Here is a 27,111-nt window from a genome sequence, read left to right on the forward strand (position 1 = left end):
AGTCATTTTTTTTTTTTTTTTTAACAGACCTGCAATTTTTACCTGCATCTGCATGGCCTCCCTGACCTTAGGAGGCACGTTAATGTCTTTAATCTCATACCGCAGGCATTTGATCCCCCAGAAATCGGAGGCCTGGTTTATTGCGTCCACAATGTTGGCGTTCAGAGATTCTCTCTCCTGAAAAATATATGATCAATGCAAAATCAGTTCATGGATTTAATAGTAACAAGGGAAAGAAGTCAAACACCACATGGATGCAAAGCTAAAAAAAACACACAAAAGCATAATAAACTGACAGCTTCATGAAAATGATAATAGTCAGAAGATTTTTCCACTGGACACGAGCTGCACAACTCTTTTCTGGCCCTTTAACAATAAAAAGCGAAGGGGTGGGGGCAGATTTATGACAAAGTAATGCATTTGCTTTATAATGAAAATAAATGATGTAGAGCTGCTGATACATATAAAACATAAAACTAAGTATAGAACGGGATGCTGTGCAAATCATGATTTCAAATAGATCTTAACAACAAAATACAAAAGAATTGATTCAATAGATCAATCCATATATCACATGTGTGACCAACACCACTGATGTTGAAAGTGCTCATGCTTAAAATCCATTTCGGGCAATGTTGTTACATAGTTAGTCTGGCTGAAAAAAGACAAAAGTCCATCCAGTTCAACCATAGAAAAAAAAAAAAAAGTTATAATCCTACACCCACAATTGACACAGAGGAAGGGAAAAAACCAGCAAAGCACGATCCAATTTGCTCCTGCAGGGGAAAAAAATACTTCCTGATCCCCCGAGAGCCAATCGGATATTCCCTGGATCAACTCTCCCTATAAATGTTATATCCAGTTATATTCTGTGTATCCAAGAAAGAATCCAGGACTTTCCTACAGCAATCCACTGAGCTGGACACAACAAACTCTTGAGGGAGTCTATTCCACATTCTCACAGCTCTTACTGTGAAGAACCCTTTCCGTGTTAGGAGATTACATTTCTTTTCCTCCAGAAGTAAAGAGCGCCCCCTTGTCCTCTGTGATGATACATGGTGATCATATCCCCCCTTATGTATTATACATGGAGATCATATCCCCCCCTTATGTATTATACATGGAGATCATATCCCCCCCTTATGTATTATACATGGAGATCATATCCCCCCTTATGTATTATACATGGAGATCATATCCCCCCTTATGTATTATACATGGAGATCATATCCCCCCTTATGTATTATACATGGAGATCATATCCCCCCCTTATGTATTATACATGGAGATCATATCCCCCCTTATGTATTATACATGGAGATCATATCCCCCCTTATGTATTATACATGGAGATCATATCCCCCTTATGTATTATACATGGAGATCATATCCTCCCTTATGTATTATACATGGAGATCATATCCCCCCTTATGTATTATACATGGAGATCATATCCCCCCCTTATGTATTATACATGGAGATCATATCCCCCCTTATGTATTATACATGGAGATCATATCCCCCCTTATGTATTATACATGGAGATCATATCCCCCCTTATGTATTATACATGGAGATCATACCCCCCTTATGTATTATACATGGAGATCATATCCTCCCTTATGTATTATACATGGAGATCATATCCCCCCTTATGTATTATACATGGAGATCATTTCCCCCCTTATGTATTATACATGGAGATCATATCCCCCCACCTTATGTAATATACATGGTGATCATATCCCCCTTATGTATTATACATGGAGATCATACCCCCCTTATGTATTATACATGGAGAACATATCCCTCCTTATGTATTATACATGGAGATCATATCCCCCCTTATGTATTATACATGGAGATCATATCCCCCCTTATGTATTATACATGGAGATCATATCCCCCCTTATGTATTATACATGGAGATCATATCCCCCCTTATGTACTATACATGGAGATCATACCCCCCTTATGTACTATACATGGAGATCATACCCCCCCCCCCTTATGTATTATACATGGAGATCATATCCCCCCTTATGTATTATACAAGGAGATCATATCCCCCCTTATGTATTATACATGGAGATCATATCCCCCTTATGTATTATACATGGTGATCATATCCCCCCTTATGTATTATACATGGAGATCATATCCCCCCTTATGTATTATACATGGAGATCATATCCCCCCACCTTATGTATTATACATGGAGATCATATCCCCCCTTATGTATTATACATGGTGATCATATCCCCCCTTATGTATTATACATGGAGATCATACCCCCCTTATGTATTATACATGGAGAACATATCCCTCCTTATGTATTATACATGGAGATCATATCCCCCCTTATGTATTATACATGGAGATCATATCCCCCCTTATGTATTATACATGGAGATCATATCCCCCCTTATGTATTATACATGGAGATCATATCCCCCCTTATGTATTATACATGGAGATCATATCCCCCCTTATGTACTATACATGGAGATCATACCCCCCCTTATGTACTATACATGGAGATCATACCCCCCCCCTTATGTATTATACATGGAGATCATATCTCCCCTTATGTATTATACATGGAGATCATATCCCCCCTTATGTATTATACATGGAGATCATATCCCCCCTTATGTATTATACATGGAGATCATATCCCCCCTTATGTATTATACATGGAGATCATATCCCCCTTATGTATTATACATGGTGATCATATCCCCCTTATGTATTATACATGGAGATCATATCCCCCCTTATGTATTATACATGGAGATCATATCCCCCCTTATGTATTATACACGGAGATCATATCCCCCCTTATGTATTATACACGGAGATCATATCCCCCCCTTATGTATTATACACGGTGATCATATCCCCCCTTATGTATTATACATGGTGATCATATCCCCCCTTATGTATTATACATGGTGATCATATCCTCCCCTTATGTATTATACATGGTGATCATATCCCCCCCTTATGTATTATACATGGAGATCATATCCCCCCTTATGTATTATACATGGTGATCATATCCCCCCTTATGTATTATACATGGTGATCATATCCCCCCTTAATCTCCTCTTCTCAAGAGAGAAGAGGTTGTGTCACCTAAGTGCTCCCAGAACTCACACCTCCTGTTCTCTTTAAAATATCATATATAAATGTATCTCCGTTGTTCTCCTCCACTCCATGTCCCTCTTCTCCTCTTACATAAATACCTGGCTGTATCAGAAGCAGCCCTTCTACCTCCTACCTTAGATAAGCCATATCAACTCATACATGGAAAAATGACCGCTTCAGAGGGAGAGCGCATGCGTGGGCAGCCGGAGCGGATGCAGATCTAGCCGCTCCGCACATTCCCGGCTCCTTAGGGGGAATAATTTGCGGCTCCCGACCCCATTCCTCCCTGCCACTTACAAGGCCTGCTTTCGGAGGGGGTGGGGGAACTCCGATGCCCACCCAATCGGCTGGGAGATCTGCGGACGGCTCCCACGCCGCCACAATGAAGGGAGGGGGGGGGCAAGATGGCAGCCGACCCCGTCTCCCGGAGCTCTTCAGTTGTTGAGGAAAAACAGCCTAAACCACAGCGGGCCCAGCTCCCCTCCTCCAGTCCTGGGACGCATAGTGACGCCCCCCCCTGGCTCCCCGGCTCATGTTCACTCCGCTCCCTCTGGGTCCCTCTCTAGCCCCACCAGGTCTCCTCCTCAGGCTGCAGCCCTGTCACCAGGCCACGATTCCCAGGCTTCCTCCCTGCTAGACAGGGAAATGGCTGACATATTCACCAGCCAATCAGCGGCCAGGATTCAGCTCCTGCAGGTCCAGTGGACTCTCCTGCTTATCCTTCTGTACCCTCACACTACTCAGGGGACTCCGTCCTAATTGCTCATTTTGCTGATTTACTTCAGGAGGGAATTGGAAAAAGCTACCATTTAACCCCTCGCCTACCAGACACTTATACCCCCTTCCTGTCCAGGTCAATGTTCAGCTTTCAGCGCTGTCACACTTTGAATGACAATTGCGCGCTCATGCAACACTGTACCCATATGACATTTTTATCATCATTTTTTTCTCACAAATAGAGTTTTCTTTTGGTGGCATGTACTCACTGCTGGAAATTTTAATTTTTGAGCTATAAACAAAAAAAAAAAAAAAAGAAGAGGAAAAAATTTAAAAAAAAAAAGTTTCTGTGTTTCTATTATAAAATTTTGCAAACAGGTAATTTTTCTCCTTCACTGATGTGCGTTGATGAGGCGGCACTGATAGGCAGCACTAATGAGGTGGCACTGATAGCACTGAGGCGGCACTGACGGGCACAGGTGGGCGGCACTGGTGGGTGGCACTGATAGGCAGCACTGACAGGTTGCACTGATGGGCACAGGTGGGTGGCACTGGTGGGTGGCACTGATAGGCAGCACTGACAGGTTGCACTGATGGGCACAGGTGGGTGGCACTGCTGGGCACTGGTCATCAGTGCCAATCCCTGCTCTGACAACTGCGGGTTCTTGGCAGTACTTTCCTCACACTCTGACAGCGTTAGCAATCAGTCAATCCGCCTCAAAGTAATAGAGTTCTTGAACTCTTATTTTACCATTAAACTCTTCGCGCTGGTCGAACGCAAATGTGCGTCATCCCGGCGTCTGGGGCTAGACGCCAAGCGGCCGTACATTTGCATTCTATTAAAAAAAAAAATGTGCTGAGAGAGCGCCCTGCACACTCCCAGCACACATGTCCAGTACTCACGGAAAGGTCCCGATCTCCTCTTTCAATCGGTACCTTTCCCGATCATGTGACCGCTGTGACGGCGTGTCACATGACCCTAAACCAGAAAACAGAAAGCAAGGGTCCTTCATTGTAGCATGCTGGCAGAGGACAGGCTGAAGCATGCTGGACCTCCGCAGAGAGACCGCTGCTTACAGAAAGCAAGGCTCCTTCATTGTAGCATGCTGGCAGAGGACAGGCTGAAGCATGCTGGACCTCCGCAGAGAGACCGCTGCTTACAGAAAGCAAGGGTCCTTCATTGTAGCATGCTGGCAGAGGACAGGCTGAAGCATGCTGGACCTCCGCAGAGAGACCGCTGCTTACAGAAAGCAAGGCTCCTTCATTGTAGCATGCTGGCAGAGGACAGGCTGAAGCATGCTGGACCTCCGCAGAGAGACCGCTGCTTACAGAAAGCAAGGGTCCTTCATTGTAGCATGCTGGCAGAGGACAGGCTGAAGCATGCTGGACCTCCGCAGAGAGACCGCTGCTTACAGAAAGCAAGGCTCCTTCATTGTAGCATGCTGGCAGAGGACAGGCTGAAGCATGCTGGACCTCCGCAGAGAGACCGCTGCTTACAGAAAGCAAGGGTCCTTCATTGTAGCATGCTGGCAGAGGACAGGCTGAAGCATGCTGGACCTCCGCAGAGAGACCGCTGCTTACAGAAAGCAAGGCTCCTTCATTGTAGCATGCTGGCAGAGGACAGGCTGAAGCATGCTGGACCTCCGCAGAGAGACCGCTGCTTACAGAAAGCAAGGGTCCTTCATTGTAGCATGCTGGCAGAGGACAGGCTGAAGCATGCTGGACCTCCGCAGAGAGACCGCTGCTTACAGAAAGCAAGGCTCCTTCATTGTAGCATGCTGGCAGAGGACAGGCTGAAGCATGCTGGACCTCCGCAGAGAGACCGCTGCTTACAGAAAGCAAGGCTCCTTCATTGTAGCATGCTGACAGAGGACAGGCTGAAGCATGCTGGACCTCCGCAGAGAGACCGCTGCTTACAGAAAGCAAGGCTCCTTCATTGTAGCATGCTGGCAGAGGACAGGCTGAAGCATGCTGGACCTCCGAAGAGAGACCGCTGCTTACAGAAAGCAAGGGTCCTTCATTGTAGCATGCTGGCAGAGGACAGGCTGAAAAATGCTGGACCTCCGCAGAGAGACCGCTGCTTACAGAAAGCAAGGGTCCTTCATTGTAGCATGGTGGCAGGGGACAGGCTTTTCTGATCAGCCTATGTATATTATATAGGGCGCGCTTGTTACAGCCCAACCTCTGCAGCTGTAGGATAAAGGTGCCAGATGGATATCAGGGATGGATATCAGGGATGGATGGATGGGAGCAGTAACACGTAGGCAGCTCTTCTTAGAGTGGAAGCAAGGCTCTAATGCAGTAAACATGAAAAAGAGAGGAAGGCGCCTCTAAGTGCAGTACTGACAATTTATTAACCTCTTGGCGCCGGCCGCACGCAAATGTGCAGCCTCCCGGTGTCTGGGCCTTGACGCCAAGCGGCCGCACATTTGCGTGCAATGAAGAAAAACATATGTGCTGAGAGCACGCGCCCTGCCCGCTCCCAGCACACATGTCCGGTACTCACGGAAAGGTCCCGATCTCCTCTTTCGATCGGGACCTTTCCTGATCATATGACTGCCGTGACCCTGTACCCCGCCCTGCCTCCTGAAACCCTTAAAGGGCCGGGAGGCGCCGGAGCCAAGGGGTTAATGAACAATAGATAAGTCGCACTTACAAGATACATAGTTAAAAAGACTCAGGTGTGGTGTAATAAGATCCAGGTGAGACACCCAGCCGTCCAGCAGCAAACTCTTGTCTATAGGATCAGGAAGTAGAGTCCAGGATGTACCTCTGTATCAAAATGAGGCTTGGAGAGCAGAGTCAGATGTAGGAGGTGAAGGGGGGCGGAAACGCATTTCGGAGCATGCTCAGTAGGCTCCTTCTTCAGACCTCTGAGCCTATTTATCTTGTAAGTGCACTTTATCGATTGTTCATTAACCCCTTCACGCCTGCGCCTCCCGGCCCTTTAAGAGTTTAAGAAGCCGGGAGGCGGGGTGGGGTTTAGGGTCATGTGACCACCTTGACGCAGCGTCACGGCGGTCACATGATCGGGAAAGGTCCCAATCGAAAGAGGAGATGGGGACCTTTCCATAAGTACCGGACATGTGTGCTGAGAGCACGCGGGGCGCGCGCTCTCAGCACATATGTCCTTTTTTTAAAAAACGTAAATGTGCGTCCGCTCGGCGTCTAGGCCCAGACCCTGGGAAGCTGCACACTTGCATTCGGCCGGCGTGAAGAGGTTAATAAACTGTCAACACTGCACTTAGAGGCGCCCTCCTCTCTTTTTCATATTTTCTGATGAGGCTGTAGCCGCTTACTTTATTTAAAAAAAAACAAAAAACACTTTACTAGTCTTTTTGCTTTGATGCTCCTGGGATACATTTAGTTGATTTGAGCTGAAAGTTCAATCGGACATTAAACTGAACTTTCGGTTAGCAGAAAAAAAACAAAAAAAACAAGAAACCTCTGAATGATTAGTGAGCAGAGTATGTGCAGACTCACCCGAAACACCTTGTCCAGTGTCAGTTTCCCCAGCTCAGAGCGCATGGTGGTCTGCGCTAACTGCGTCACCGCGTACTCTGGGTGCTCCACCCCGTAACTGGCCTGCGGACAGAAACATTGAGGAAAGGGGTGAGAGCCTACAGAATATTCCTCATCTATACAAACTTTAAAAAGGAAAAAAAAAAATCTCATGTAACATGTTTAACCCCTTCCAGTCCGGACACTTTCACCCCCTTCCGGTCCGGACACTTTCACCCCCTTCCGGTCCGGACACTTTCACCCCCTTCCAGTCCGGACACTTTCACCCCCTTCCAGTCCGGACACTTTCACCCCCTTCCAGTCCGGACACTTTTACCCCCTTCCAGTCCGGACACTTTCACCCCCCTTCCAGTCCGGACACTTTCACCCCCCTTCCAGTCCGGACACTTTCACCCCCCTTCCAGTCCGGACACTTTTACCCCCCTTCCAGTCCGGACACTTTTACCCCCCCTTCCAGTCCGGACACTTTTACCCCCCCTTCCAGTCCGGACACTTTTACCCCCTTCCTGTAAGGAAACTTTCCCCCCTTCCACTCCGGACACTTTCACCCCCTTCCAGTCCGGACACTTTCACCCCCTTCCAGTCTGGACACTTTCCCCCCTTCCAGTCCGGACACTTTCACCCCCCTTCCAGTCCGGACACTTTCACCCCCCTTCCAGTCCGGACACTTTCACCCCCCTTCCAGTCCGGACACTTTCACCCCCTTCCTCTCCGGACACTTTCACCCCCCTTCCAGTCCGGACACTTTCACCCCCCTTCCTGTCCGGACACTTTTACCCCCTTCCTGTCCGGACACTTTCCCCCCCTTCCTGTCCGGACACTTTCACCCCCCTTCCAGTCCGGACACTTTTACCCCCTTCCTGTCCGGACACTTTCACCCCCCTTCCAGTCCGGACACTTTCACCCCCCTTCCAGTCCGGACACTTTCACCCCCCTTCCAGTCCGGACACTTTCACCCCCCTTCCAGTCCGGACACTTTCACCCCCCTTCCAGTCCGGACACTTTCACCCCCCTTCCAGTCCGGACACTTTCACCCCCCTTCCAGTCCGGACACTTTCACCCCCTTCCAGTCCGGACACTTTCACCCCCTTCCAGTCCGGACACTTTTACCCCCTTCCAGTCGGGACACTTTTACCCCCTTCCAGTCCGGACACTTTCCCCCCTTCCTGTCCGGACACTTTCACCCCCCTTCCTGTCCAGGCCAATTTTCAGCTTTCAGCACTATCACATTTTGAACGACAATTGCGCAGTCGTGCAACACTGTACCCATATGAATTTTTTAGCATTTTTTTGAGACCGATAAAGCTTTATTTTGGTGGTTTTTATCCACTACTGGGATTTTTTTTTTTTTTTTTTTGCTATATAAATGAAAAAGTCCAAAAATTTTGAAAAAAAAGTGTTTTTCTTATAAAATTGTGCAAATAAATAATCTTTCTTCAGAAATCTTGGCCAAAATGTATTCATCTATCTTTTTAGTAAAAAATTATAATTTTTCAAAAAATGTTTTTACATTTTTATTTTTTTATATAATTTATGGTTTTTTTTATTTTTTACATACTGTCACCCTAATAGTATAGTGTCACCATAGTGACACTGTACTACTTGTGGGGGTGATGAAGATTTTTTTTTTTTCTTACACGGATTGTCTTTACACCCATAAAGGCTGTAAAAGCAATCATTTCTCCTTCTCTCTGGCTGCATTCTTGCAGCCATTGAGAAATACTGTGTGAGCTGTAATTGGTCACAGCTTGTCACATGGTACAAGGCTGTTGTGAATGGCCCTGTACCATGTGATCTCTGTGATCATTCACAGATTTCACTAGTAGTAAGCAATGATGTCAGGAAGTGACATCTTGCTTACTACTCTTTATGTGATCACTGATTGGCCAATCAGTGATCACATGATCGGGACTTCACACACAGGTGATCCACTGTGTCCCAGGGAGCGCGCACAAGCAGAGAGGCAGTTTATATACATATTTGTCCAAGCATGAAAACATTATATAGAGCCAGTTGAAATAAACTGACACTTTTTTGTACCAGCGACTGGCTTTTCCAGAAACTAAGTACGGCTTCATCATCTGGTCGTTGTAGTCCACCCCTCCCATGTTAAGGTTATAGTCGTGGGCACAGAGGGGCTTCTCAACAACACCACGCGGCAATTTGGATGGCCGTATCTGCGTGAATGGAAGACAGGATGCAAACATCCCGTTTGTCCAACTTCACTGCGAGGAATTCCCCATTTCTCAAGCAGGTTTTTTCCCACATTCTAAGACGGATATTTACAAATCATTGGGGGAAGCCCCGGCGATTTGGTCACACGGTGCCACATGCGCCAATTCCAAGATTGTACAAATGTCTAAATAGTGGCACGCTTGAATAAAAATTGTCCACGTATAAGTGGTACCCCATGTGGAAAAAGGATGACACCAAGTCCCAAACTATCTTGCCACTGCTCCCCATGTAGTCTGGGCATCCGGGGGGCTCCACGTGACTATCTTTTCCCTCGTAAATCTGAAACTTATAAGTATAGCCTGTTGTCCTCTCAGAGGTCTTCTACATCTTGACCCCATATCTGGCACACTTGCTGGGGAGAAATTGTTTGAATGCAAGGCGGCCAGAAAAATTAACAAGGGACTCATCAACGCAGATGTTTTGCTGGGGAGTATAGACATCTGCAAATTTTTGGTTAAGGTAATTTACGAGGGGCCGACTTTTGTGGAGCCGGTCAAACTCAGGATCACCCCGAGAATGACAGAGTGTATTGTCGTTGAAATGCATAAAACACATTATATTCTCATATCTATGCCTGGCCATGGCAGCAGAGAACACGGCATATGATGAATCGGGTCTGTGGACCAATACAACCGCAATTCATTTTTTTTATTAATGCCCATTTTGAGGGTTAGGCCCAAAAAAACGTTAAATTCGGAAATCGTAATAGGTTTCCATGCGAATGGTATGGCAAGGTTTGCATTTGGGTTGGCGGTGATAAACTGTTGTGCATATAAATTGCTTTGATCCACAATCAATGCATAAAGATCTTCCATGAAAAAGAGCTCCACAAAATCAAGGGTAGTAGTTAAATTTGCTGTTTCCACCTGAATTCCAGATTGGGCAGTGAATGGGGGAAGTGCGGGTGCTGCAGAATCTGTGGGCTGCAATCGGGATTTGCCAGCACATCCAGAAGGATACTAGGGGCTCTACGGGCCTGTCTGTGAATTCTTGGTGGCTGCGGGACACTACTTGTGCTCACCACCGCACCAGCTACTGCACTTATGGGACTCGCCACATCACCAAGTGATACTGCAGTGCTGGTATGTGAAAGACCAGGATGTACGAGGCCGCTGGTGCTCGCCAGTTCACCAAAATGTAGAGCAGCACTAGTACTGGCACTCTGCTGCATATGAGAGTCATCATGCATTTGTAACATCTCAGCAACCTGGGAATGGGGTCAGGTATGCCTGATCTTAGCAGGGACCTCTTCTCAATTGTCTGAGTTATCTGTCAGGGTGCCGCTGCTGTCTACAGGTTTGTATTCTGAGGCTGATTGAGTCAGTGAGGCTTCCCCTTCGCTGTCATCTGACATGCTCAGAATTCCTTTCCATTGACATTTTGGCCACCAAATTTATAGGTACCTAGTGCGACTCACGGGAAAAAGAGCACCTGGCTGTCAGGGACTGCTTGAACCGCTACAAAAAAAATTTACCAGCAAGTGCTAACAGAGATCAGGCCTGATTCTGCGAACACTGCGGTTTTGTGTGTAATGTATCATGAGATAGTAACCTACTGACACTGCACTTGCTGGGGGAGAAGGGGGGGGTAAGCATAGGGGCTTAACGCAGGTTCCGGGGCTGATCCCGCTAACGCTGCGTTTTTGGTGACGCTATACTAATGTGAACGCTGGTATAGTGCTGATCTGATCAAAGATATTGATCCGTTCAGACACTATCAATGAAGGTTTATTGTGTATGTGAGCCTGTTCCTGGCAATCAAGGGGTTAAATGTGATGACTGTTGTACTGACGGACAATCTGACGCTATCTGGGAGGGGCACTAACTGACGCTAACGCTATCTGAAGTTGCCGGTGACACCAATACATTGATCAGCACAAAGTCTGTACACTGTACTAATGACATTGGTAACAGGGCAGTGAAAGGGATAACTGGGGGGGGGGGGGGGGGGGGGGCGATCAAGGGGTTAAATGTGATTATTGGTGTACTGACGGGCAATCTGACGCTATCTCTATCTGAAGTCGCCGGTGACACCAATACAGTGATCAGCAAAAAGTCTGTACACTGTACTAATGACACTGGTAACAGGGCAGTGAAGGGGATAACTGGGGGGGGGGGGAAGCGATCAAGGGGTTAAATGTGATTATTGGTGTACTGACGGGCAATCTGACGCCATCTCTATCTGAAGTCGCTGGTGACACCAATACAGTCATCAGCACAAAGTCTGTACACTGTACTAATGACACTGGTAACAGGGCAGTGAAAGGGATAACTGGGGGGGGGGGGGGGCGATCAAGGGGTTAAATGTGATTATTGGTGTACTGACGGGCAATCTGACGCTATCTGGGAGGGGCGCTAACTGGCGCTAACTCTATCTGAAGTCGCCGGTGACACCAATACAGCGATCAGCAAAAAGTCTGTACACTGTACTAATGACACTGGTAACAGGGCAGTGAAGGGGATAACGGGGGGGGGGGGGGCGATCAAGGGGTTAAATGTGATTATTGGTGTACTGACGGGCAATCTGACCCTATCTCTATCTGAAGTCGCCAGTGACACCAATACAGTGATCAGCAAAAAGTCTGTACACTCTACTAATGACACTGGTAACAGGGCAGTGAAGGGGATAACTGGGGGGGGGGGGGGGGAGCGATCAAGGGGTTAAATGTGATTATTGGTGTACTGACGGGCAATCTGACGCTATCTCTATCTGAAGTCGCTGGTGACACCAATACAGTCATCAGCACAAAGTCTGTACACTGTACTAATGACACTGGTAACAGGGCAGTGAAAGGGATAACTGGGGGGGGGGGCGATCAAGGGGTTAAATGTGATTATTGGTGTACTGACGGGCAATCTGACGCTATCTGGGAGGGGCGCTAACTGACGCTAACTCTATCTGAAGTCGCCGGTGACACCAATACAGTGATCAGCAAAAAGTCTGTACACTGTACTAATGACACTGGTAACAGGGCAGTGAAGGGGATAACAGGGGGGGGGGGCGATCAAGGGGTTAAATGTGATTATTGGTGTACTGACGGGCAATCTGACGCTATCTCTATCTGAAGTCGCCGGTGACACCAATACATTGATCAGCACAAAGTCTGTACACTGTACTAATGACACTGGTGACAAGGCAATAAGGGAAGGGAATAACTGGGGGGGGGGGGGGGCGATCAAGGGGTTAAGATGTGTCCTAAAGTGTTCTGTGTGCAAGTGTGCAGTTTTACTCGCAGTCTCTTCTTTCTTCTCTCTCTGGGATGGAATGTGCCCAGAGAGACGATTTCATCACTTCCTCTACCTGTGTAACTGTACACACAGGTACAGGAAGATCCCTGATAGGACAGGGATTGATCACCTGACTTAGGCCGACCATCACTGGCCTAAATCGGATGATTGATCCCTTGGGGATCAAATCACGGCACCCGCAGGTCGGTGAGCGCGAGCGTCCCCCCCACCCCGGCCCGTGGGAGCGCGAATCACGTATATATACATGTGATTTTGCGCACCCATGCGCCCTGTAGCAGTATTTCTGCGGTTAATGTCTCAATTTGTACGGAACTGAAACATGCCAGATCAGTCTGCAATTCATATAGTAAACTATATGAGCAGATTTATTTTTTTTTCCCAACAAAACTGGAAAAGCCAGGCCATAATAATAACAAAATCTTCTGAAGATGCTCCTGCTTGCCCCAAAAACCCAAATATTTGAGGCAGACAGGCTGGTTGGACGTTTTCATAACATGGGAGCCTTGTTTTCCTGTTTTAGGTGGGCAGAGCCATTCTCTCTGTCCTGGAAGATGATTAGAGAAAACGGCTCACACCACATTACTAAGGCAGGCTTCCCTACATTTATCTCTGCCTGTTTAACTGATTCCGAGCCGCCCTATAGCAAAAATACTGCTACAGGGCGGGACGGGTGTTTAAAATCATGCATACATATTTGTGATTTTGAAGTTTCGGGCAGGGGGCGCGCCACCATTCACGGCCCCGGCTGTCAATCACTGGGTCCCGGCCGGTGACTTTGTGCCGGTACCTGGTGATCACCTAGTATCTCCGACAGGTGAGAGACCTGTATGTAAACACAGATCTCTCTCCTGCCAGCTCCTGCACACTGCTTTGTATGGCTCTGCATAGCACCGCAATACAAAGCAGTGTGCTTACAGTGAAACACTCACACAGTGAAACAGCACACAGTTAACCCTTTGATCTCCCCACGTTAACCCCTTCCTGCCCAGTGCCATTAGTACAGTGTCAGTGCTTTTTATTAGCACTGATCACTGTATTGGTATCATTGGAGATGTCAGTGACACCAAGTCAGTTCCCCCCCCCCCCCCCCCCCCCAGTGTCAGAATGCCTGTCGCAGTCCATCAGTCCTGCTAAAAAGTGCTGATCGCCACCATTAGTAAAAAAATATCTATTTTTTTTAAATTCCAGTATATATACTGCCATTTGTAAACGCTATAACTTTCACGTAAACCAATTAATTTACACGTATTGGGATTTTTGCTAATAAAGACACGGAGCAGAATACATTTTGGCCTAAATTTATGACGAAATTTGATTTTTACTGGACATGTTTAACCTCTTGGCGCCAGCGGCACGCATATGTGCGACCTCCCGGCATCTGGGCCTTGGCACCGAGCGACCGCACATTTACGTGTAATTAAGAAAAACATATGTGCTGAGAACGTGCGCCCTGCACTCCCAGCACACATGTCCGGTACTCACGGAAAGGTCCCGATCTCCTCTTTCGATGGGGACCTTTCCTGATCACGTGACCGCGAATCACGGCAGTCACATGACCCTAAAACTGCGCCCCGCCTCCCGGCTTCTGAAACCCTTAAAGGGCTGGAAGGCGCCGGCATCAAAAAGTAAAAAGTAAAAAATATTGGGTTTTTTTCTCAAAATTCTCCAAAATCTTTTTTTTATTTATAGTGCAAAAGATAACCACACAGGCGATCAAATACCACCGAAAGAAAGCTCTATTTGTGGGAAAAAAAGGACTTCAGATTCATTTGGGTGCAGCGCTGCACGGCCGCGCAATTGTCAGTTTAAGTATCGCAAAAAATGGCCGAAAAATAAAAAAACCCAAAAAACTATTTTTATTGTTTGCTATAAAACATATCTAGTAAGAAAAATAAAAACAAAAAACATATTTCATCATACAGTTAGGCCAAACTGTATTCTGCTACATATCTTTGCTTAAAAAAAATCCCAATACATTTATAGGCTGTGCACGCTCCCTGAGATCGCGCAGCACTGCGATCCAGTGCCCGCTGTGTCCGGAGGACACAGTGGAACACTGATCGCTGTACGGGACCTCTGTGTGAGGTCCCGATCATGTGATCGCAGATTGGCCAATCAGTGATCACATGAATAGTAAGCAAGATGTCACTTCTGACATCATTGCTTACTACATGTGAAATCTGTGAATGATCACAGAGATCACATGGTACAGGGCTATTCACAACAGCCTTGTACCATGTGACAAGCTGTGACCAATCACAGCTCTCACAGTATTTCTCAATGGCTGCAAGAATACAGCCAGAGAGAAGGAGAAATGATTGCTTTTACAGCCTTTATGGTGTAAAAGTAATCTGTGTTACAAAAAAAAAAATCTTCATCACCCCCCACAAGCAGTACAGTGTTACTATGGTGACACTGTACTGCTAGGGTGACAGTATGTTAAAAACCAAAAAACATAATAATATAAAAAATATATAATAAAAATGTAAAAAAAAATTTTAAAAAAATTGTAATTTTTGGTTATAAACTAATTTGGACTATTTTTTGTACCAAAAAGATAGATGAATACATTTTGGCCAAGATTTATAAAGAAAGATTATTTATTTGCAAAATTGTATAAGAAAAACACTTTTTTTGAAATTTTTGGACTTTTTTATTTATATAGCAAAAAAAATTAAAATCCCAGCGGTAAATAAATACCACCAAAATAAAGTTTTATCTGTCTCAAAAAATGCTAAAAATGTCATATGGGTACAGTGTTGCATGACCGCGCAATTGTCAGTCAAAGTGTAATAGCACTGAAAGCTGAAGATTGACCTGGGCAGGAAGGGGGTGAAAGTGTCCGGACTTGAAGTGGTTAAGCCCTGGTTTACACTGGTGCGACTTCAGGTGCAACATGCGACTTACAAATCACACCTGAATTCGCATCGACTGTATTTCTATGGCATGGTCTTAATCAGTGTGATTTGAAGTCGCGAGATTTCAAAAATAGTTTCTGCATTGCTTTTTTTCCCCCAAGTTTCATTACGACTTGCATTGACTTCTGTTAACCCCTTGGTGCCTCCGGCCCTTTAAGGGTTTCAGAAGCCAGAGGCGGGGCGGGGTTTAGGGTCATGTGACCGCCGTGACACGCCGCCACATGATCGGGAAAGGTCCCAATCGAAAGAGGAGATTGGGACCTTTCCGTGAGTACTGGACATGTGTGCTGGGAGCACGCAGGGTGCGCACTCTCAGCACATATGTTTTTTTTTTTAAAGAACACAAATGTGTGGCCGCTCGACGTCTAGGCCCAGATGCCGGGAGGCCGCACATTTGCGTTCGGCCGGCGTGAAGAGGTTAAATGAAGTTGCAAGCCCCAGTGAAATTGGAGGTACAAATCGCACTGATCTGCAGCTTTGAAATCAAGTGAAGTAGTGCGATTTGAAAGTCGCATTCAGTGTGAACAAGGGCTTACTGATAAAAGTACATTTTAAGAAAAAGGCGGTGCTCCATGAACAATCGAAGATCTTACTTTGTAGGGATCCAGAATTCGCAGGTACAGGACGCCGTCTATCTGTAAAGTGACGTTGTCTGCAAACAGAATAAAAGCAAATGAGATGTATAACTGTGCTACTATTTATTATAACAAAGCGGAGAGTAACTGTAATGGGAGTTATGGGGGTTGATCAGCTCGCAGGCAGGTGGGTAACGGGTTAAGTACTCTGCCACACCTAGCCCAGACCGGCTCATAAGTGATTTATTTATTTCAGGTACTTCTATAGCGCCTTCAATTTACGCAGCGCTTTACATATATATTGTACATTCACATCAGTCCCCGCCCCCGAGGAACGTACAATCTAAGGTCCCTAACTCACATTCATACATACACCTACTAGGGACAATTTAGACAGGAGCCAATTCACCTACCAGCATGTCTTTGGAGTGTGGGAGGAAACCAGAGTACCCAGAGGAAACCCACGCAGGCACAGGGAGAACATGCAAACTCCAGGCAGGTGGTACCGTGGTTGGGATTCAAACCAACGACCCGAGTACTGCCAGGCGGAAGTGCTAACCATTTAGCCACTGTGCTGCCCCGTGTTCAGTTCATTTCTGGAGTCTGATCTATCCCTCACTGAGGGATCGAGCGAGGACTGATAATCTGGTGATAATCGACGTCATCCTACAGGAGTCTATTGAACGAAAACCTAAAACACAAGAGAGCAGAGAGGCCGAGAGCCAGGTGACAGTCACTCAGGGATTTATGTGGCCTCTGGAGATTACAGAAGAAGCTGCCCCCTCTCGCCTGTCAAAAAAGATGTGCGAGATTTAGTCTGGGGCCTCACTAAACCCTACTACAGGCAATGAGATGATCGGACGAACGATCGTCTTTTTTTTTTTCTCATATCAAAAATGAAGAGGTTACAAAAATTCTCGTACGACAAGTTCGGAAGTGGTGTAATGTAGTGGTGTACCGAAATGAAAAATCTGGTGCCGAAACCGAAACTTCAAAATGCACTTGGCCGAAAGCCGAAACCGAAATGCGCAGTTTGTAAAAATTAATATATATTTTTTGGAAAAAAAAATACACTTTGATTAAAAAAAAAACATATAAAAATATATACCTCAACTGTTTTGTAAAATATGTAAGAGGATGTTACGGCGAGTAAATAGATACCCAACATGTCACGCTTTAAAATTGCACACGCTGGTGCAATGGCGTGAAACTGCGGTACTTAAAAATCTCCATGGGTGATGCTTTAAAAATATCTACAGGTTAGCAATGTGACGTTACAGAGGAGGTCTAGTGCGAGGATTATTGCTCTTGCTCTGACGTTTGTGGAGATACCTCATGTGTGTGGTTTGAACACCATTTACATATGTGGGCATGGCCTACATATGCGTTCACCATGGGGGCACTTTAAACTTTTTAAAAAATGTATTTACTTTTTTTTTTTTTTTGCACTGTTCCTTTTAAAAAAAATTGTAATCACTTTTATTCTTATCACAAGAAATGCATACATCCCTGGTGATAGAATTAGTGACAGGTCCTCTTTATGGAGAGATATGGGGTCAATAAGACATAATTAGTGACAGGTCCTCTTTATGGAGAGATATGGGGTCAATAAGACATAATTAGTGACAGGTCCTCTTTATGGAGAGATATGGGGTCAATAAGACATAATTAGTGACAGGTCCTCTTTATGGAGAGATGCGGGGTCAATAAGACATAATTAGTGACAGGTCCTCTTTATGGAGAGATATGGGGTCTATAAGACATAATTAGTGACAGGTCCTCTTTATGGAGGGATATGGGGTCAATAAGACATAATTAATGACAGGTCCTCTTTATGGAGAGATATGGGGTCAAGACCCCACATCTCTCCTCTGCAATGTAAAGCATTGGATCAAAAAAAGAAGCACTGATCTAGTGCTTTAAAAAAAAAATAAATAAATAAAAATGGTCGGAACCCGAAGTGACATCGCTCCAGTCCTCTAAGGGCATAGAGAGGAGTGGCGGCCATCTTTCCTCCACTCATCTCTATGCCCAGCGCCGGGATCGATGGTTTCTCAGGTAAGACTGAACTACCGAGCGGCGGGCGGGCGGCGGCTTTGAGGGGCGGGATTTTTTCGGCACCTGTATCGGTGCTTTATTTTATTTTTCGGCCACCGGAATTTTGGTGCATCCCTAGTGTAATGTATTGTAATGCATCCTTTCATTTCTGAGCATGCGCAGCCTTGGTCACTCGATTCCACACAAATATTGAACCGATTAAATGAAAATGGTTCGTTCTGCTATCGTACGTGAAAACTTTTCATGTTTGTCCCTTCGGATAATTATGCAGGAACTGCCGTGACCATTTCTCGAAAGCTGCGTACTGACGACCGGACTGTCGATTGCTTGGAAAGCGGTATTTTCATCCGATTTTGTGTGTACTAGGCATTAGGTAAGAAACAACCCCCTGCCAGACGTGGCTTCCCTTATCGGTGGACGTACGAATATTTGTACATTTCAAAAATCGGCGAATGTCGTTCGAAAATGTAATTTGCTTTTAACCCCTTCGCGCCGGCGCCTCCCGACCCTTTAAGGGTTTCAGAAGCCGGGGCGGGGTTTAGGGTCATGTGACCACCGTGACGCGCCGTCACATGATCGGGAGAGGTCCCGATCTCCTCTTTCGATTGGGACCTCTCCCGATCATGTGACGGCGCGTCACGGTGGTCACATGACCCTAAACCCTGCCCCAGCTTTTGAAACCCTTAAACGGTTGGGTTGCCCCGACGCGAAGCCGGGGCGGGGTTTAGGGTCATGTGACCACCGTGACGCGCCATCACATGACCGGGAGAGGTCCCGATCGAAATAGGAGATCGGGACCTTTCCGTGAGTACCTGGACATGCGCGCTTTCAGCACATATGTACTTTTTCAATAGAACGCAAATGTGCGGCCGCTCGGCGTCTAGGCCCAGACGCCGGGAGGCTACACATTTGCGTTTGGCCGGCGTGAAGAGGTTAACATTCGATTTTAAAATGCATGTCATTTCTGAACGAAGACCGCATACACTAGCGGAAAATTTGTTCGACCGAGAAAATCTTTTTATTCTGCGTTCAAATTTTGGTCGAAAATGATCAATTTGACCCCGCTAATGTTAAGAAAATCGAACGTTCTTCAAATGAAAATCTTAGAACCAAAATCCCTGTGTGTGGCTAGCAATACACGGACCGCAAAAGATGTACAGTGACTGATCACTGTGATAGCCAATCAGAGGCTATCACAGCGATCATGTGACCTGGAATCGGGAGTCCCGGGTCCCGATCGTTAGAACGGGACACGGGGCTCTCAGTGACACCGCGGTCTTTGTGCTGGGAGCGCGCCGCGCAGAAAGACAGGTACACAAATATGCGACCCCCACGGAAAAAATCCCAGTTCTGTGAGGCCACATATTTGTGTGATGTCAGCGTCAAGGGGTTAAAGTACTACACTTAGATAAACTCTTCACTTGTCTGATTCATTCATTGGCCGGCTGCATTCCCATGGGAGGAATATGTAAAACCAACCTAAAATATATTACTGGAAAACCTTCGGAATCCCTTATATCTGGCTATAATCCATGGAGATTTAGAGGGAGAAAAATGGAGAATCCAACAAGAAAGGGTGGTTCCCTATATACCCAAAGACGCATTTGACCACCATAACTGGAGTCAAAGGATCTGGTGACCGAGTCATCTATACTTACAGAACGCGCGGTGAAGATCACAGTCACATTTATTTTTTAGATTTTTTTTTTATTTTTTTTCAAGTTTTTTTATTTTTTTGACCCTCTTTGGAATTTTCTATTACTCTATTTAGGGGCAGTTACCAGAGTTGTCATTATATTCACTTTGTTTATTATTTACTTCACATGTTCACTATTGGTTGAATTCCTATACGGAGGGGTTACAATATCTTTTTGGTCCAAGCACATTTAGCTGCCCACGGCCACATTATTATTATTATTTTTATTATTATACAGGATTTATATATTATTATAATACAGGATTTATATATTATTATTATACAGGATTTATATATTATTATTATAATACAGGATTTATATTATTATTATTATAATACAGGATTTATATATTATTATACAGGATTTATATATTATTATTATACAGGATTTATATTATTATTATAATACAGGATTTATATATTATTATACAGGATTTATATTATTATTATTATAATACAGGATTTATATATTATTATTATACAGGATTTATATATTATTATTATACAGGATTTATATATTATTATTATACAGGATTTATATTATTATAATACAGGATTTATATATTATTATTATACAGGATTTATATTATTATTATTATAATACAGGATTTATATATTATTATACAGGATTTATATTATTATTATTATAATACAGGATTTAAATATTATTATTATACAGGATTTATATATTATTATACAGGATTTATATATTATTATTATTATACAGGATTTATATATTATTATTATACAGGATTTATATATTATTATTATACAGGATTTATATTATTATTATACAGGATTTATATATTATTATTATTATTATACAGGATTTATATTATTATTATTATAATACAGGATTTATATATTATTATTATACAGGATTTATATATTATAATACAGGATTTATATATTATTATACAGGATTTATATATTATTATACAGGATTTATATATTATTATTATACAGGATTTATATTATTATTATACAGGATTTATATATTATTAATATTATTATACAGGATTTATATATTATTATACAGGATTTATATTATTATTATTATACAGAATTTATATATTATTATAATACAGGATTTATATATTATTATTATACAGAATTTATATATTATTATAATACAGGATTTATATATTATTATTATACAGGATTTATATATTATTATACAGGATTTATATATTATACAGGAGTTATATATTATTATTATACAGGATTTATATTATTATTATACAGGATTTATATATTATTAATATTATTATACAGGATTTATATATTATTATACAGGATTTATATTATTATACAGAATTTATATATTATTATTATACAGGATTTATATTATTATTATAATACAGGATTTATATATTATTATTATTATACAGGATTTATATATTATTATTATACAGGATTTATATATTATTATTATTATACAGGATTTATATTATTATTATTATTATTATACAGAATTTATATATTATTATAATACAGGATTTATATATTATTATTATACAGGATTTATATTATTATTATAATACAGGATTTATATATTATTATTATTATACAGGATTTATATATTATTATTATACAGGATTTATATATTATTATTATTATACAGGATTTATATTATTATTATTATTATTATACAGGATTTATATAGCGCTAACAGTTTGCTCAGCGCTTTACAATATAACGGGAGACAATACAGCAGCAATACAGTTCAATACAAGAGGGATAAGAGGGCCTGATCCTGGGAGCTTACAATCTAGGAGGGAGGGGCTAATGGTACAAAAGGTAGTAACTGTGGAGAATGGATTGGTAGGAGGAGTAGAAGATTCCATTATTAGCTGAGGGCAGGATAGGCTTCCCTGAAGAGAGAGGTTTTCAGAGATCGCCTAAAAGTGAGCAGAGTAGGCGATAGTCTAATAAATTGGGGTAGAGAGTTCCAGAGGATGGGGAAAGCTCTGGAGACGAGCATGGGAGGAGGAGACAAGGGAGCTTCATCACCCTGAAAGCACCCGATCTTGTCTGATCTTGGCAGCTAAGCAGGGTTGGACCTGGTTAATACCTGGATGGGGGACCGCCTGGGAATACCAGGTGCTGTAGTCCAAACATTTTTTTTTTGCATGGACCAAAATTGAGATAACCCTCAGGTGGTACTAATCTTGTACTTATTGCACTATACGAGGTTTATGGTTTGAGCAAACGTAGCGCCTACCTATTTATATTTTATTTGCTGGAAAAAGTAGTTTTGTTTTGATGTACACAGTGACAAGGAAGTGATGTCTCCCACCGACAGAATACTTTTTGGGGTCAGCTAGTTTCAGCCTCTGTGGACCATTTTTTTGACAGGGACCAGCTCCCACTTCCTCTTTACATCATCTTGGGCCTGCAGCCTCCTAGGACACATCACATGTCCCAGGAGGCTGCAGGACCAGTCTCAGAGCACCGCATGATTTCCACTTTCAAGATGGGGACACCGAAACCCGGGGAGGAAATCGCTGGACTCCATGGCCTGGTATGTACCTGTTTGGTAAAAGTCATTATTTGTAGCTGCTGATTTTTCATTTGGTATTCTTTTAATACCAAACATGATATACTTACCTGCGGTGTGCAGTGGTTTTGTGCAGAGCAGCCCGTATCCTCCTCATCCCGGTTTCCCCCTTGGCGCTCCTGGCCCCTCCCTCTTGTCGGGTGCCCCACAGCAAGCAATTTGCTATGGGGGCACCCGAGCAGGAGCGCTCCTGAGCCAGGGCTCTGCGTGTCCGTTCACTGGCTTTGATTGACAGCAGTGGGAGCCAGTGGCTCAGCTAATCAGGAGTGAGAGTTCCTGGAGAACCAAGGCTCTTGTGAACGTCACTAGATCAGGATGGGGGTCAGGTCAGGGGAGCTGCTACACGCAGAAGGTTTTTTTTTTCCATCACACATTGTAAACCTTCAGCCTTTACAACCACTTTATAGAAAGAGTGAAGTTCATCTTTAACACTTACCCAGAGATACAGCGGACTGCTCTGGAACATTGATGACGATTTCCTTCAAGACCTGCACATAGCGGACTTTGTCCACCAATGGAATGGCAATGTTCAATCCCTGCAAAGAAGGCCAGATAATCCGAGTGATGACAAAGACCAAAACAATCTTCCATCCCTTTCATCATCAGAACAGCCATTAGATCAGAATATCAATAGGCACATTTACCTGGATCCCGCTGACCTGGCACACATACAGTGAAGGCAATAAGTATTTGTTCCCCTGCTGATGTTGAATGTTCGCCCCTCACAAAGAAATGATCGGTCTAAAAATCGAATGTTCGCTGTATTGTAACACTGAGAGACAGAATACAACAACAAATTCAGCAGAAATGCGTCTAACAAATGACTGATCTGCATGTTCATGAGGGAAATAAGTATTTGATCCCCTATCATTCAGCAGGATTTCTGGCTCTCAGGTTTCTTTCATACAGGTAACAAGCTGAGATTAGAAGCAGGCTCTTAAAGGGAGTGCTGCTAATCTCATTCTGTTACCTGTATAAAAGACACCTGTCCACAGGAGCAATCAAACCATCAGATTCCAAACTCTCCACCATGGCAAAGACCAAAGAGCTGTCCAAGGATGTCAGGGACAAGATGGTAGACCTACACAAGGCTGGACTGGGCTACCAAACTATGGCCAAGCAGCTTGGTGAGAAGGTGACAACAGTTGGTGCAATCATTCACAAATGGAAGAAACACCAAACAAGTGTCAGTCTCCCTAGGTCTGGTGCACCATGCAAGATCTCCCCTCATGGAGTGTCAATGATCATGAGAACAGTGAGGAATCATCCCAGAACTACACGTGAGGATCTTGTCAATGATCTCCAGGCAGCTGGGACCACAGTCACCAAGAAAACAATTGGTAACACACTACGCCGACAAGGACTGAAATCCTGCAGTGCCCGCAAGGTCCCTCTGCTCAAGAAAGCACATGTCCAGGCCCGTCTGAAGTCTGCCACTGAACATCTGAATGATGCAGAGGAGGACTGGTGGGAAGTGTTGTGGTCAGGTGAGACCAAAATCCAGCTCTTTGGCATCAACTTGACTCGCCATGTTTTGGGGAGGAGGAATGCTGCCTATGACCCCAAGAACACCATCCCAAATGTGAAACATGGTGGTGGAAACATTCTGCTTTGGGGATGTTTTTCTGCTAAGGGGACAGGACAACTGCACCGCATCAAAGGGACGATGGACGGGGCAATATACCATCAAATCTTTGGTGAGAACCTTCTTCCCTCAGCCAGGGCATTGAAAATGGGTGGTGGATGGATGTTCCAGCATGACAATGACCCAAAACACACGGCCAAGGCAACAAAGGAGTGGTTCAAGAAGCAGCACATTAAGGTCCTGGAGTGGCCTAGCCAGTCTCCAGACCTTAATCCGATTGAAAATCTGTGGAGGGAGCTGAAAGTTCGAGTTGCCAAACATCAGCCACCAAACCTTAATGACTTGGAGAGGATCTGCCAATAGGAGTGGGCCAAAATCCCTCCTGAGATGTGTGGGAACCTGGGGGCCAACTCCAGGAAACGTCTGACCTCTGTGATTGCCAACAAGGGATTGGCCACCAAGTACTAAGTCATGTTTTGTGAAGGGGATCAAATCCTTATTTCCCTCATGAACATGCAAATCAGTCAGCATTTGTTAGACGCATTTCTGCTGAATTTCTTGTTGCTATTCTGTGTTACAATACACTGAACATTCGATTTTTAGACCGATCATTTCTTTGTGAGGGGCGAACATTCAACATCAGCAGGGGAGAAAATACGCATTTCCTTCACTGTACATAAGGGGGGGATATGATCACCATGTATAATACATAAGGGGGGATATGATCTCCATGTATAATACATAAGGGGGTATGATCTCCATGTATAATACATAAGGGGGGATATGATCTCCATGTATAATACATAAGGGGGGATATGATCACCATCTATAATACATAAGGGGGGATATGATCTCCATGTATAATACATAAGGGGGGATATGATCTCCATGTATAATACATAAGGGGGGATATGATCTCCATGTATAATACATAAGGGGGGATATGATCTCCATGTATAATACATAAGGGGGGATATGATCTCCATGTATAATACATAAGGGGGGATATGATCTCCATGTATAATACATAAGGGGGGATATGATCCTCATGTATAATACATAAGGGGGGATATGATCTCCATGTATAATACATAAGGGGGGATATGATCCCCATGTATAATACATAAGGGGGGGATATGCTCACCATGTATAAATACATCAGTGGTTCATATAGTGGACTCGGTGTAGAGTTATTCACCCTGAAATCATCACAGAGGACAAGGGGGCGCTCTTTACGTCTGGAGGAAAAGAAATTTAATTTCCAAATACGGAAAGGTTTCTTCACAGTAAGAGCTGTGAGAATGTGGAATAGACTCCCTCAAGAGTTGGTTGTGGCCAGCTCAGTGGATTGCTGTAGGAAAGTCCTGGATTGTTTCTTGGATACACAGAATATAACTGGATATAACATTTATAGGGAAAGTTGATCCAGGGAATATCCGATTGCCTCTCGGGGGATCAGGAAGGAATTTTTTCCCCTGCAGGAGCAAATTGGATCGTGCTTTGCTGGGTCATTTTCCTTCCTCTGGATCAACTGTGGGTGTAGGATTATAACTTTTAAAAATTTTTCTACGGTTGAACTAGATGGACTTTTGTCTTTTTTTCAGCCAGACTAACTACGTAACTGTACTCTCTATAACCATCTTGCATTACAACTATCCTGGGAAGTCAGAATTGATAAAGTTATAGCTTTTCTTAGTATCTGTATTTATTAAATGTGTGTAAAAATGTGTGTGCTGAGAACGTACGGGCTCCAGGATCCGTAGGAAGCGACCCATACGCTCCACCACCCAGGCCTCCTGCTGGGGTACGAAGAGAACCCCTAAGTTCCTTGGCAATTTGAAGGCGGAACCTCGCTGAAACTGCCTGTTCCAAGACTTGGTGGAGTTGATCTGATCGCCCTGCAGAGGAGAGAGGAGAGTGTAAGACAACAAATAGAGTCTAACCTGGTGACACCTGGCAGAGAACAAGGAAGTTCTAGAGGACCCCTGTCTTGGGCATCGGAGGTCGACAAGGACCCTGTGTTGGAGGTCAGAGAGGACACCGTCTTGGGCGTTGGAGGTCAGTGAGGACCCCATCTTGGGTGTCGGAGGTTGGGGAGGACACCGCCTTGGGAGTCGGAGAGGACCCCGTCTTGGGTGTCGGAGGCTGGTGAGGAGACTGTGTTGGGCATCAGAGGTCGAACAGCATCCAGTCTTGGGCGTTGGAAAAAACCCTTGTCTTGGGCTTCGGAGAGGACCCCATCTTGAGCATCGGATGTCGGTGAGGAACTTGTATTGGGCATAGGAGCTCAGAGAGCATCCGGTCTTGGGCGTCGGAGATGACCCTGTATTGGGCATGGGAGCTCGGAGTGCATCCCGTCTTGGGCGTAGGAGAGGACCCCATCTTGGGCATCGGAGAGGACCCTGTGTTGGGCATCGGAGCTCGTAGAGCGTCCCATCTTGGGCGTCAGAGAGGACCCCGTCTTGGGCGTCAGAGGTCAGTGAAGACTTAGGACTTGGATTCAGAGGTTGGTGATGACCCCATGCTGGGGGTCAGAGGTGAGCAAGGACAATGTGGTGGGGGTCAAAGGTCAGTGAAGTCTTAGCACTTGGGGTCAGAGGTCGGTGAGGACTCTTGTTTTGGGGGGGCGGGTCAGTGTGAACAGGTGCAATGTCAATGTAGCACACAATGTCAGATGTCCTCCCCCATAGTGCTCGGTGTCCCCTCACCCTCAGTCGGGCGCTCAAGGCCAGCCTTGACATTCTCAGCATCTCCTAACTCCCGTTCGCAGTGTGCACACCACTCTGGCACCGCCCGATGACGTCCCCACTGAGGCTGAGCCGGTCTCCGCCTGATGACGACACTGGT

At 44.6% G+C, this 27,111-nt stretch overlaps 1 protein-coding gene across 1 annotated transcript; it reads right to left on the reverse strand.

The window, feature by feature from the left end:
* On the reverse strand, positions 1–27,111 carry LOC149427331 (stomatin-like protein 2, mitochondrial; the record flags this gene model as incomplete). The annotated part of the gene is made up of 6 exons (XM_089668120.1): positions 26,973–27,111; positions 26,010–26,162; positions 23,116–23,215; positions 16,384–16,442; positions 7,351–7,452; positions 1–177 (listed from the first exon to the last, which is right to left on the reverse strand). Coding segments are annotated over exons 1-6 (633 nt in total), but the record flags the coding sequence as incomplete, so codon positions are not given.

The sequence above is a fragment of the Staurois parvus genome, unplaced genomic scaffold, assembly GCF_062004578.1.
Source record: "Staurois parvus isolate SC_StPar_1 unplaced genomic scaffold, SC_StPar_1.0 ptg003864l, whole genome shotgun sequence".
NCBI classification, from domain to species: Eukaryota; Metazoa; Chordata; class Amphibia; order Anura; family Ranidae; genus Staurois; species Staurois parvus.